The sequence below is a fragment of the Microplitis demolitor genome, chromosome 7 (genome assembly GCF_026212275.2).
Source record: "Microplitis demolitor isolate Queensland-Clemson2020A chromosome 7, iyMicDemo2.1a, whole genome shotgun sequence".
Taxonomy (NCBI): Eukaryota; Metazoa; Arthropoda; class Insecta; order Hymenoptera; family Braconidae; genus Microplitis; species Microplitis demolitor.
Window position 1 is genome coordinate 21257870 of NC_068551.1, and position 15321 is coordinate 21273190.

Below are 15321 nucleotides of genomic sequence, written 5' to 3' on the forward strand. Positions count from 1 at the left end.
TATATATAAATATATATACGAATATATTTATCGTTAACATGGTTATCAGTTAGTCGATTATACAGTACGGGAACGAGAACATCAAGCGCAATATCCGGTCTGTTTAAAATGCGAGCGAGTGGTGACGGTGATGGTGGTGGCGGTGGCGATGATGATAAAAGCTCTTTACTTGGGCCAATCGACCTGCGACGACATCGAGAGTAAATATGGAAGACGAAAGATAAAGAAAGAGAGGAGCCGGATAAGAGGTTTGAGACGAAGGAGGACAAACTTGTATTGAGAATAACCAAAGTACGTTAACTCAGTTAGACTGTTGGTTATGAATGAATCGCGGCATCAGCGGATAGGAGTTTGGCCTAAAAGATAACCTCGTGAGATAACTAATGTCATGAGTAAATGTCACACCAACTTCTTACGATGTAGGCTTTTAAAATGTACATCCACATGGACGAGAACTCGTACGATTTCCAGCTATGTACATTCACATACTTGTATTTGTAAGGTCTGTGTACACAATTCCCGTTGTCAAGTCGTCCGAGTCTGTGTGCAAGCGACGCTGGTCTTGGTCTTGGTCTTGGTCTTGTATTGGTTTTGGTTTTGGTCTTGAATGTTTGCACGTACGGAGGTACCATTTCGATGTATGGATTGCGCTAAGAGACGAGAGACGAGTACTGAGATACTCACCAGCGTTCATATATACACAGGCACATTTGCTTGGCACTTATAACCACGTCTCGACATTCTGCATTGCACCAAAGCACGCCTCTAGACATTCTTCATGCATTGAGAAGAACAAGAAGAAGAAAAAGGAGGAGGAGGAGGAGGAGGTGGAGAAAAGCGTAAATGTACATCGAGTATGTATCATGAACAACTGTGTGTGGTCATCTTTTGCATATTACATATATACTGTTATTTTTTTCGACTATTATTATTATTGGGAATTTATTTTTTCGCTATATCGCGCCCGAGTTTGAATTTCTCCAGTGTTTAGAGGGAAGAAAGTCGTTCTCTTCTTCTGTGAGAAAACTAACGACAAAAATTTGCGCATGCGCCATTCTTCGAAGAACAGAGACTAAAATTTAAACCCAGTGTTGATCAGGTGAAAAATTCTTAGACATGGCAGAGAATTGACCAATACACTTTTTGAATTTAATGGCGGTTCCCGCGCCGACTTTATTCCGCTCAGAAAATTATTTTATAAAAAATTGACTGATTTATTTTTGACGTCAATTGATGATAAATTGTCAGTAAATTGCTCGTGATCTGACTGTACATCAAAATGACGGTAATTTATCATTATTTCGAACGGTCGCAAGATTTCGAATTATTCTCGTTTTTGAATTATCAGCAAATTGTTATAATAAACTCAATTTTTTTTTGTCAACTTCACATAACTTTTGAGCAAGAATTCTAGAGACAATTGCCTCTAAAATTTATTCCATGTAATAATTACGAATGAATTAATATTTAATTACCGGACTCGGATAAGTTGTCTCTAAACTAAAGATCTAAGAAATTTAGTTGGAATATGGATGTAAAGTTGGTTTTACAAAAAAATAAAAGGTTCCATTGGAGTTAAAAAAAAATGAATAATAATAAAAAGCCGTAATCCTTGGATTTTCTCAAGATGCCTCGATACTCCCTCTGGGTCTGGTATTCTGTCACTTGTCGGCTGCGTTTAAAACTCTCAGCACTCGAGAGATAATTACAAACGTGACTGAATTAATTAAAATTTGTCGACGAGTTTGGCAGATTCTCCAATACTCCTCTCGGCTGACAAGTGTGTTACACTCATTAAAAACTTTACCTTCCGCACAATTTGTCTGTAAAGAAAAGTTTATTATTTTTATTTAACATCAGCGCAGCCTTCATCATCATCATCATCATCATCATCATTATCATAAAATCAATTCTATTAATACTTGCGCAGCAAATTGACATCAATATATATAAAGAAATACCTCTGGCATTAAGAATACGCGGTTTTAAAATGAATAGAGCGACAGGTTTTACAATCACCGGATTATTTTTTATTGCGCAACTTAGCTTAGCAGTGCAACGACCGTACTCGCGTGTCCTTTCCAAGGAAACAGTGAGACTATATAAGATCGAGTGGTGGGTTTCATGAGTTCCGGCCTCTGCTGTGCCACTAGCGAGAAAGAAAATCATGAATGAACAAGGTTTAATAGGTTTATGGACTGTTAAATTGCGAACTAACAAATCAGATCAAAAGTCTTCGCTCGCAGTCGCTCCTTGTTTTAATGCCAGACATCGACCAACAGGAAAAACTCGAGAGTCGCGAGTGAGCGAGAAAATATCCACAAGTTGATAGGTGAAAGCATATTGCGTTGAAAAGAGATAAAATCCCAATGCCGATCCCGATCCCAAGTAGAGGAGGCTGTAGTTGCTTGTATTTTATTTTATTTTAAAAGTTTTACGATGGAAAGGGAGTTGGGTTGAGAGATAGCAAGACTAGGTGTGTGCACTCGAGTTGGTTAAAGTAAAATGCTCAAGGATATCTGGTACTGAGTCACACTCAGAACTATGCGGATTTTTCTCAGAATCTGGGTCTAAGATTTTCTTTTATCGTCTCTCTTGTACCGAGGATTCTTATCCAAGTTCATCCTTGCTTGCACTTGCTATTCATTTTATTATTTTATTTATTCTCTGTACTGGTTCCTTTTATTCCTCTGGTTATTCTTTCTTATTTACATCTGCGGCGAGACGAAAGCCGATAACGTTCTTCCTCGCCCCCTGAGGTCTTCTCAAGCCATTCAAAGCTGTATATCCATCGCTTATCCTTTTCCGACAGCATTTCCCCACAGTCCATAGTCCAGAGTCTAGTAGTCCGTAGTCTAGGCTTCAATCGGATTCCTAGATCCACATTATTTAAATTATATAATTTTTTATCATCGCCAGAGCTGTTAGAAATGCTCCCGACCAAAAGAGATGCATCTATCAGGACTTAGAAGTGTAGGGGCCCAAGACAGTAAACGGAAAAAGTTATTTAAAATTTTTTTACGAGAAGAAAAAGCCTAAGTGCGAGCCAAAGGTTACAAGAGGAACAAAAAGTCCCTGGGATCCTTAGGATGCCTCGGTGTGGCGTATCACGTAGACGAAGGTGGTACCCATGGCGAACATGGCGCCGGACAAAGCTGCCGACGAGACCATCTCATTTAACTCTCATTCTCTTGTCCGCCTTTTATTATATACCCTTACCAAATTGCCATGTTTCTTATTATATTATTCTTCATTTTTTACGTCATTATTATTAAAATTTTAACCCGAGTTTATTCTCACTTAAACCTGGGCTATTTGTATTTATACACTGTTGTGTCATTTAACTTTGTACCCAATACGAAATTCTTGTATTTAAAAGCTTATCAGAGTAATACACCAACTTTTATTTTTATTACGACGTATTAAATTATGCATCCGAGGCTTTCAAGTAGAGATATGGTCTCATTATTGCCAATTCCATCTTCACTTGATATTAAAATATTGCTACATTATTATGTGAAAGTACCAAAGTAAAGACTCACTGTGTAGATTAAAGCGGATGCTGTGTGTGTGTGTGTGTCTTTATGGTTGTGTGTGCATGGATGTGTGTGTGAGTTGGCCAGCAGATACGCGGAGGAATGCAAAAGCTGATGAACAGCTAAGACCTATACCTATATATATGTATATATATATATATATGAATAAAAATATATATAGTATAGTGTAGTATACCTTTTCTCTGGTGTAAGCGTACCTTCTTCATCGAGAATGGAAAGAAGCGGCAAAGTTAGATTATAGAATGAAGAATCCGCGATAACTTCTCTCGAATGGCCGTGGCTTGGCTCGAAAATGTCAGGAAAGAGAAGGGAATCGATAAGCCGAGAGCAATGTCCCGAGGAATGCAGCACTGTGGAGGGACTTCTCTTGTGCTCTTGCTCTTGCTCCTGCTGCTGTTGCTGTTGCTGCTGCTGCTGCTACTTTTGCTACCAATGTGAGAAGTTCTAACCTGTACAACTATACACGACTTACGGAGCTGAATAAGTCCGATCATAAGCCCGGTATTTTAGGTTACAGTTGATTCGGTGATCGGAATTTCGCTGAACCCATCACGAATGGTTGGTAAATTTATAATGGGCTTCGATTTGAGAGCTCTGACGAAGTTGAAGCCTGCTGACGGCTATTGTTTACTCAGCTTCTGATATCAGGTCATTATTCCACGAAGCATGATTACGACGATAAACATCTTCAGCGTGTGTTGAGCCCGTGCGCTTTATAATCATTCAGCCAGAGAGCCGTTCTTGGAGAGAAGTTCTGAGAACTGGACCCGTGAGACGTTCTCTAAGTTAGTGACATTCCACGCCGATACTTTTCTCGTCTCGTATTTCGCGCTTTGCTCCCTTCCTTTTTTTCCTTTACTCTCTCTCTCCCTTCCTCTTTCTCCAGAATCTTTGTTTTCCGCTTCAACTTCTCCCCCACTTTGATTATTTATCCAATGGTTGATCAATTTGATCGTTTTTTTAATAAAATTGCGGTTTTTGGGTTGGCAACTTCAGAATTACTTATATGGAATTAAGTACACATGTAACTTCAGAGTAAACATTTCAGACTAGATTACTGGCAACAACTTCAGTGTGTGGCACTTGTTGTTTGTAAAAATTAATCACCTGAAAAATTCAAACTATTTCGCAGACTTGAAATACGATTCATTTTTATTGAATTTTTTAAAAGTTTGACGCGCAAGGAATGCGAGTATTAGTTTGTACTGGTTGGATGTATAATAATAATCAGTGACAGGTTACTACAAAGATTATACTGCGGTGATTAAGTGACGAGTAGCAGATGGTAGCTTGAAACAGTCATCAACTGAGAGAGTCATCATTGCAAGTGCGATTAGCATAGCATAGCTTTGGTAACGAAGCTGAAGCTCAATCTTATGATGATTATTATGTTGATAACGCTGAAGTGGCAGCAGTAGATAAAGATCAAGAAGTTGATGATGTTGAAAAACGAGAGAAAGATATTCTGGATATTGAAGCAGAAGAACTTTTAATGGATCGCGAAAAGATGATCATGTGATTGCAGCAGCCAGTGATCAGAAACGATGGCTGGAATGTGTCTGACATTAAGCATGCGCGGCGTGTTTTCTACTTGGAACAGACATACAAACGAACCAAAGCCGTTATGTCTCTTTATGCCGAACTGAACCCAGTCTACAAGTTATCTATACAACACATTGAAGCAGCAGTATCTGCAACTGACAAATACTAAACTGTATTTTAAATCTTTCCGTTCCATAAACCATGGAACGGAATCTAGCTCAGATAATTCAGTCCCATAAAATCGTACGTGCAGACGCCCGTTCGCTGGTCTTTTTTACTGTCAGTCGGCAAGGTCGGCAAGTGACCTCGATGGTTACGAGCCACTAAAATCAGCCATTGTACTGCTTGGATATTACATTGGCAAGAATGAACTTTTGGTTGAATTATCGAATAGAAGCTGGTGTTGGAGTCGCAGGAAGATAGTCTATGATGGTCGGTAAAGGTCGGCTGCCGTTGGAGCTGCTGTTAGTACTCTGTTGGCATTGCCTTGCTTAGCTGGACTTGGGGGCCTCTTTTGCGCAATGGGTAGAGGAAGAAACAGAAGAAGAAGAAGAAGGATCGAGTGTGGGGGACCTGGAAGAACAGCACAAGCGGCCAGAAGAGGTAGTCGGCAGCAGCCAAGCGGGGTGCGCAGGCGGACGAGCACAAAACTACCACGGTGGGGGTAAGGAATGCATGGGAACGAGGCGCAAGCGGGCCGACCGCGATTTGCCCGTCCCGCATTCCACCAACGCCGTGGCGAGCAACTTCGAGTCCCGGGGCCACCGGCCACGGCTTCGCCATGAAAACCTCAGCTTCGTACCTATATATATTTATATATCTATATATGTATATATATATATATATAAGATCAACCCCGTGCCGCGCGCGTATATACCCAGGATGTGAAATGGATGAAATATCCGTGCATGGAGAGCGAAAACCTCGTCGTCTTCGCGGGAGACCAAGCATCGCTACAATCGGGACAGTTTCTTAGATATATTTTGCACGATTCCATCAGCCTTTTCATTTCGCTGACTTTACTTAATATATTTTTTATCACATTTCTTTTTATCTTTTTTATTATTATTCACGATTAAATTACTCGGTAAAATAAGTAGTACTGCAGAAATCTCAGAAGACAAGAAAAGTTTATGATAACTTTTCATGGCAATCGGCTTAAACACTTTTTGCCCCTCGAAAGCTAAAAAATAATAGAGGAAATAATTTTTAGCGATCAAAACTGAAGAATAAAAAAAACGGGACATTTTAACGGTCTGTTACCCATATCTACCGACTCGTTCTATCATTCGTTTGTTTAATGTGTAGTGGGTATGAGTGGTTAAAAGATTAAAACGGTGAGTATTTGCACAGGAGTAGTCCGTCCTAAAGACGGAGGAGCGGCATAAAGAAGAGTAGCCGAAAAAATATAAATAAAAATAAAAATAAACGTTTAAAAGTGTACAGGTAAAACGAGTAAGTCTTGGTATGAGTTACTATGTAGACGAAATTACGTGGGCAACCAGTTTGGAATTAAACTTCTTCTTGTTGGAGATTTTCGTTTATTTTTATTTGTAATCAAGAGAAATCTTTTCAGACTGCACGACGCCCCGCATCGATTGCCAATTGAATACGTTGTTAAAATTGTGATATATTTAAATATATATATATATATATATATATATATACACTTTTTTTTATATTTATCGGGTATTATTATTTAATAAACGGAAACATAAACAGGAAGCGATGGTTGTAATACAGATGAATTCGTTTGTTTGTTTTCATTATCGTAATTCCGCAAAGTTTAAATATATTTTTTAATTTATGAATGAACTTCCTTTGCTCAGTGTGAATAAGCGTTACACTGTTGGCTGCTGAAGGTATTGTAGATATAGATGGTACAAAAAGAAGATCCGGTGGATCTGTCACTGACCGCAGCTGATACTTTCGAAATACTTTGCGGTCTGGCTAAACTCCGCGGATCATTTAATACCAAAGAGACAAAGTAAGCGATTGGGTCATCGAATCCTCGGCTCCAGTACCCCCGCAGTATCCAGCGAGCTCGTGGTGTAAGTGAGCTTCACTGTAAAGATCAAATGGCCACAGAGTATCAAGAGAAATAGAGGACAAATTAATAAAAGCTGATGAGTTTTGCGAAAGACGATACCCCAAAGTATCCGCGTGTTGTATATTTTTGTTTACGGTAGTCAATTTATCTATAAATTTGTGAATTTATTGCCCAAGCAGGGAACGGGTATCCGTTGAGGATTTTTTGTCAATGGCGTTTAGGCCACGAGCTAGCCAATTTCGTAGTCCGGAATGATTTATCGTCGATTTTCTCACCAGATAACTAAATAAGAATAACTTTTAAGAAGAATGAGAAGGTAGTTGGAAGAATAATAATGTAGACGAAAGCGAAGGGAAAGAGGTCAAACTCTCGACGGTCAAGATGAATGTTTGGTTTTAAAAAATATATATAGATATAAGATTTCGATTATTCGTGAGAATATCTTGCAGAAATTCCATTACCAAGAGTATAGTTTACCCGATGCTTTCTCCCGGATACTGTAAATGTACATATTTTTATTTATTAATATATATACATGTATATTTATATTTAAAGTATAGAGCTGTGTTTCCTCTCTTCCGATGATCTTTAAAATCCACAGTTACGATGTAAAATAAACCACCTGAAAAATTCCTCCACGACCTAGTGGAAAAAGTTGTTCTGAGAATCATAGTGACCTCGCCCGACAAGACTTGTCTGATGATGCTGATGGCTAGTTAACTGTACCCCAGTGAGGAGTGCATCAGTTCCTAGATAATGTTAAGAACGAAACTCTTGGAGAAAAAGTGAAAAAAGTTGACTCGCTGGACGTCTTATCGAGCGGTAATGTGGAAGCTCTTTTATTCTCTTTGGCCCGAAGGCACATCCACTATGATTATCGAGTCTACTCAAAGTCAAATTGTCACGCAACTAATTTCTAGCTCACAGCCATTTAATTATATCTTTTTATTCCTGTTGGTATTAAGCCTGCCTAAGGTCATACCAGATAATCGGCCCCGGTAATATCGTAAATCCTCGATACTCAGCTATATAAGACCAATGACATCAGCTGACATTTATTATGCTAGTTCTCTTTGAGTTGTCTCGGTAGATTGAAATGGGAACGCGCTTAAGTTGTTAGCGGTGGTCATCGTGGGTGGATCAGCTTGAGAAACTAACCGCAGCAGAAAACGCCAAGTTGTTTATTTTTATTTATATTTCTTATGTATACTCCCGTGGAATGTGATCTCGTTGAGTCATTCATTCAACCAGCCAGCCAGCCAGCCAACCTTTTATTTGATAAATCATCTCAGCAGATCAAGAGGAAACACATTTCGTGTTTTCTTGCACTCAATCTGGTTAGGACGCTAAGATTTATTGTGAAACATAAAAGATTCGCTTGAATGATTTCATGAATCGTCAATTCTCAAGGCGGCACACACTTAAGTCAGCCTGACAATTGAAACTTTAGTGCTGTTGTTTGTAAAAAATATTAACCGAGATCCTCGACTTTATAACTTACTTAAGAAACATTGATGATGAATCATCAAGGACAATTTCCCAGTGACGCAAACAGAGTCCGTCTCGTTTCCACATGTTACTCGACGTGCACAGTAATTCGCAATAAGACATTCCTCAGGCAGAGTGCAATAAATGCTGGACCTAAGTCGAGAGAACGCTCGAGTACATACATACATACATACATATATAGATATATATACGATCGGTTCATTCACCTGCTTACTTGATCTTCACTTCTCTTTCCCCTTCGTCACAGTGCCTACAGCTGCATGTTCCTCACCTTTAACCAGCCCTCCCCTTGCTCCTTGTTTGAGTTTGTCTCCCAGTGCCTTCTCACTTAGCTCTTTCCACCATGATCCATGATCCTAGCTATTACATTGACCATAAATCACGCTAGCGATGCAAAAGATATACAATCCAACATAACACTTGCGATCATCATCTAGCACACAGCAGTCCCCCGCGTTCCTGAAAAATTTATCGAGTTCAGAATACGCCGGTTGCACTTGAGAACTTAAATCCCCGGCAAACAATCTCATTACTGGAATCAGCAGCGATAATAAAACAGCTCCGCAGTGGCTTAATTTAAAGTTTTAACGAATTCCTCCGGCAAACAGGATCCGCGAGGGACTTAGTCACCTGTAGTGGTTTGTGCCGAGCATCAGCCGAGATGAAGATGGATTACGGTAAACGGCGACGAGGCCTTGGCTACCGGTGGTACTGCTGCAGATTCCAGGCATCAGGCATCAGACATCACTCTGTTTTCTAGAACCCGGCTCTTAAGGAGCCTGCCCGTGTCAGTAGCAACGGATTCAGCGGCCTCTAAGCAACCATCATCCGGTATAGATTCCGTCGACAGACACTCGGATGCTTCAGGGAACTCCCCGAGCACTCGGCTGCTAGTCCACTCCGCGGATCCCTCGGTTCTCATTTAATGCTGGAGGCTCCACGCGGGAGGCACATCACAGTCTGGGTATACACTTGAACGAGAGTCTCCAGTGTACTTCTCCTCCTGCCGGGATAAACAAGTACGCTGTCGTGGAATCTACGGAATGTCGATACCACCAAGAACTCGATTATGCCGTTCTAAATCCCACCACCATCGCCGCTCATTTTCATCCTAGTTTTAAACATTCCTCCGCTGCATTTTCATAAATTGAGACGTCTAGTTTAAATGCCTCGTCAAAAGTTATAACCAATTAGCCTCCGACTATACCGTTATCAATACATTCCCCCGAATTATTATTCCTATCGGCTGTCAGGGGAGCTATTTGTTCCTCTTCTATCTCATAAAAGGAATCATCTATTGACTGTTACAGAAATCTCGCCATCGGAATCGGGATACAAAATTTTCCAGAAGGCCTTGCAGTATCATTACCCCTGCAAGCCGCTGGCTTCAGTACCCTCAAGAGCTTCTGGTACGGACAACTATCGGGGATGGTCGAACCAATTGCTGGGTTACTTGGAGCTGCCTGTGTATCCCTGGCGAGCCCGGTGCTTCCTTATGCACTGGCATTTGCCGCAGGCGCCATGATTTATGTCGTCGTAGACGACATCATCCCGGAAGCACATCAAAGGTTTGTTACAAACATACATATACATACATACATACATACATACACATATCTATAAACTTAGTAGCATGTGTCACGGTTGTAAACGCTCATCAAAAATTGATATGCATCACCATGTACTTGATTTTATCAACTCCCTACAGCATGTATCTCTTTGTACTCATAACTATTCCTAACAAATTCACATGACCGTGTTCTGATAATAATCATGGGTAAATATTCACAGGTGCCAAGACATTTTTTAACAATAACAATTATAAATTGTATAACACACATGTATTTATCTCCCCGCTAAGTGTCATCTCATTTTGTCCTTTGTCTGTACGTTTTTCTACCAGCGCATACCCAGTGCACTTGCGCCCGTTTCTGTCTCCAATTTCATCCCGTATTCCATTATTGTCATTATCCCTTTATACTCACGCTCACAGATTTTAAGTTTGAGGATACAGAGCTTACAGATCGAGTCAGCATTAAGGGCTGAGGGACCGGGACAGACTGAGATCGGGATTGGGACGGAAGGTGTTTTTCCCACCGACACAAAAAGCCTTTTCACTTTTATAAACTACTGCTACAGTACTCAGACCCTTTTTTTTAAACAAAAACCCGCCGGGACTGGCTATAGGTCAAAATGTAAACTATATACCCAATGACGAAATTCAATGAATTGAAACTAGATTTTGGGAAAGTATCTCACGGAAATTAGGAACAATTATTCCCACGTAAAAAAATTCATATATATATATATATATATATATATATATATATACAAACACACATAGACACATACATATATACATATATAGTATAGTATATTATGAAATTCCAATTAGAATCACACGAATCTCAAGCTACTCTGCAACCACTTGAACTGCATAGTCAATCAGGTTGCAGTGGAGGGACAACCAGCACACAACACTGAAAGCTGTTTTCTTGTGGGATTCACGACGATTAGGGAATATAATAGCTTCTGACGTCATACGTCCTCGTGCACACACAAGCACACACACATACACACACACGCGCGCACATGTGTATAGTTAGCGGGCAAGACGTGGCGAATTTCTTTCCCAGGACCCGCTAGATGTGCATTGTCATTGTAATTGGCTTCTTTTGTATTTCGCGTGCGATCTAACCTTCTCTCGGACCTGCTTCGTTCATTCGTTCGTACACAATAATTCCCTCTTTATTTAATTCTTTTTATATTTTATAAATTTAGTGGTTTCCTCTCTCTCGGTCTTACTCTCTATTATTCACCGGTAATATGACGATCTAGACAAGTCCTGAGACACCGAGTCGTCGCTCGCTCCCGAGGGTATAAAACTCTCGGTCTTGGAATCTTTAACCCGCGGGAAAAATTAACTCTTTTAATCTATAGTTTTTGTTTTAACGGATATTAATTTCGTCGCCATTACTCATTAGCTCTTTACAATCAGTATCTATACTAGTTCTACACATAGACTCGTAGTTATCTATACCCAGATAACGATCAACGGGACTCACTTATGCATCCACATAAATACTCTACCAGGAAATCAGGAATTTAATTTTTCGTAACGGGAATTAGATAATCATGTTCAAGTGTTTTTTTTTCTATGTACTTTTATTTATGTATCTGAAGATCAAAATGTTTTTTGCCCAGCAGAAATTTTAAAAATTTATGTAATTTAACTACTTAAGGGGTAGTTCTAGAAATTGGGGGTCGGCGAAGATTTTCGGCTGACATACTAGCATCTATATGCGAAACATTTTTCAAATTTGGTCATCCGGTACATTTTTTACTTTCGAATTTTTTTTCGTCGCGCGAAAAACGGTCCGATGGAATATCGGGTTTTATTTATCGGAAAACGTAATACGATTTAAGCCGAAGGTGTAAATTTGTGAACACCAGAGCGCGAAAAATAAGGTGATATTTAGCAGATATGATGATTGATGTGGCAGAACGCCCACGATGTGGTTAAAACAGAGAACGGACTAAGGCGTATTACAACGGTCACTTAAAATTGACGGACTGTGTGGTAATTTTAAAAATCAACAACCCGTGACAAGTGAGGTCTGACGTTAAATTCACAGTCCCGAGTCGAAAAATTTAAACTGTTTCAAATGTAATAAAAATTTTAAGTTACTTCTATTCAATTTTACTTTTTATTTGTGGTCAATTAACATGGAAAATTTAATCGACTTTTACCTGTATACTGTACAAAATTTTCGGAGTAGATGATTGTTTATTTGTTTAGTCTCCTTGGAGTAAAATCGGAACTGGAGTAGATGCGAATTGAAAAAAAATCCAGATCACTGAAATTACTTCGCTGAAAAAACAAACTCTTGATTTACTCCGTATGCGGAGTGATTTTTTTTAACTCCTGAACTCCGAATCACCTCTAAATCAAAATCAGACTTTTCTAAAAAATATTTTGCCTTCTTCTGTATTTATTTAGAGCAAAATAATTTTTTCTGTCTCTTATTTTTAGTCTGATTTAATTGTCTTTAAATAAAAACCAGTTTAAAATTTTAATAAAAATCAAAAATAGATCAACCAATTCAAAAACAAATCAATTAGTCTTACAGTCTAGTCAGACTAAAATCAGATAAAATTTTTCGACTTGGGATTCTCACTAAAACATTTCATTTCATTAAAAATTTCCTGCCTCGCTTAGCTCACATCCAAAAATTATCCTAAAAAATTAAAATTGTCTTTCCATTAATCAGTTCCTCGACTACTTGTACTCCAGCAAATCTATTAACAACAAATTTCCTCAGATTAAAACAAAATAATTAATGGGAAATTTTAAATAAATTTGCAGTGGCAACGGCAAATTGGCCAGCTGGGGCGCCATGGTTGGCTTCCTAATCATGATGGCCCTCGACGTAGGACTTGGTTAATTATTTAGTAATTGTTCTCCGCCAGAATCCGAGGACAGTATTCATTTTTATAAGCTAGACATAATTAATAAAAAAAAAAATAAACACACAGTTATCATAAATAATGCAGCTCTTTGCTCAAAGCAGGCTCCGTTAGATTCAAGGATCGACTTTACTTTATAATAATAATAATAATTATTGTCGGTGATTTTTACTGAACGTCAAAGCATCAGTCAATTAAATAAACAGAAAATAGTTTAATTAAGTTAAATATTTACAATTAACGGGTCTACGTAACTCAACCGGAATTAATAATTAATTAATATCTAATGACATTTATCGCTCACTAGCTTCTATCGATCTCTTCATCTAGTAAATTTATAACCGATTTATAAACAGAGTCAATAAATATGATCTTGTGGTACTGATATATGTGTTAAGTAGCTGAAAATTTTATAATAACATCAATTTATAGTTATTTAATTACTGTTACGTTAATTGGCTGATGTTACTATCAGAATTTTAATTATTTCTTTTTTTCCTCTTAATTTTTTATCTAAAGGATAATTTATGATTTTTTTTCTTCATATATTTATAGAGATAAATGTAAGTACATACATTTTAAAAATAATTGTGTATTGCAATTTGTTTTTTTTTTTTTTTTTTTAAACTTCCCGTGAAAAAAATAGAGATTTTTATTTCTTTTTAAACTTCCCGCGAAGAGAAATAGAAGTATTTTTTTTTTTTTAATTTCCCGCGAAAAACAATAGAAATTTTTTTTTCTTCAACTTCCCGCGAAGAAGATACGATTTTTTTTTAAACTTCCTGGGAAGAAAAATAAAAAAATTTTTTTTTTAATTTCCCGCGAAGAAAAATACAATTTTTTTTTTTTAAATTTCCCGCGAAGAAAAATACAATTTTTTTTTTTTCAATGCCGCGTGAAAAAATTTTAAATTTTTATTTCTTTTTAAATTTTTCCCGCGAAAAAAAAAAAAATTTTTTTTTGTGATTGTAAAATATGTATAACAAATAAATATGTTACACATCTTGTAAATAATACATTTATATTTTGATACTTGATGTGTGTTTAAAATAATAAAAATTAAATGTAAATACTGTTAATTAATTAGGGAGAGGAATTGAATTAATGGTATTTTAAAAATAAAAATAATTAAATACTGAGAGGCCAGTGATAAAAAAATTTTAAAACGGTTTATATTAAACTAAATGCCTGAATGATGAGCCTGGTAAATGAAGGCTCCATAGGAAAAAAAATTTTTAATTAATCGTAGGATTAGATAATTAAAAAAATAATACGAAGGTGCTGGGCACAGGAATATTAGAAAAATAATAAATAAAATTGGTCTTTTATGTCGAAGGATGTCGAGTCCAAATTTCTCCCATTATTGTCGAGGAAACCGAAGACTAATAGTTTTCTCATGACAACTACTTATGGTTTTCATGGAAAAGCTAAAAATACTCTTCGCTTCTCATTTCCTCCGAGGTTTTGTAAAGTCTATAGATTATTATTATAAATGGAATGAATGGATAATTAATAATGTTTTTAAATAAATAACAATTTGTGTTACGAAAAAAATTACTGATATGTAATCAGACTTTATGTAATTTCGTAACACTTATACGTGATTCCTTTGATTTTTAAAATAAATGTTTCAATTTTTATCATGCCCTTTATTTTTTTTCAGACTATTTTTTTATGTCAAATAATTATCCTTTAATTTTTTTAGCTTCTAGTTCCCAGGATTGAGGATATATTCTGCCTTTCATGGTATTTTATTTAATTAAATAAACCCCATTAGAAATTATGATTTTTTTCAAATTTTTACATCAATATTTTTCTTACAAAATCGGAATTTCCGCACGCAAGAGAAAAATATTTTAGAAATAGTGAAAATTTGTTAATTAAAATTTTTTTACTTGTCCATTTTACCCCAGAATATTAAATTAGATTCAAATAATTCTAAAAAAGTGAAAAATTTTGTTTTTTAAATTTATTTACAGGAAATTTTAACTGAGTGTAATTTTTTTAAATATTTATGTGGCTTGATTACATACTCAATTTTTTAGTCACTATATATTTATATTTACTGGACGCCACCAATTGAATATTAAAAAAAAGTTCAATTTAATTAATGTCTCCGGTATTAAATTAAATTTTAATTGAAGCCAGAATTGATAACTCAAACTTTTAATTACTATAATTAATTTTCCAACAAAA

General features: G+C 37.0%; 1 protein-coding gene across 3 annotated transcripts in view; it reads left to right on the forward strand.

Annotated features, from left to right (window-relative positions):
- Positions 1-14765, forward strand: part of LOC103579592 (zinc transporter ZIP11) — a 29325-nt gene extending 14560 nt beyond the window's left edge. For all 3 annotated transcript variants that reach the window (XM_008561025.2, XM_008561024.2, XM_008561026.2), the window contains 2 exons: positions 9969-10226; positions 13025-14765. In XM_008561025.2, coding sequence (XP_008559247.1) covers positions 9969-10226; positions 13025-13103 — 337 coding nt within the window. In that variant the 3' untranslated portion in view covers positions 13104-14765. The remainder of the gene's footprint in view (positions 1-9968; positions 10227-13024) is intronic.
- The last annotated feature ends 556 nt before the right edge of the window (positions 14766-15321 follow it).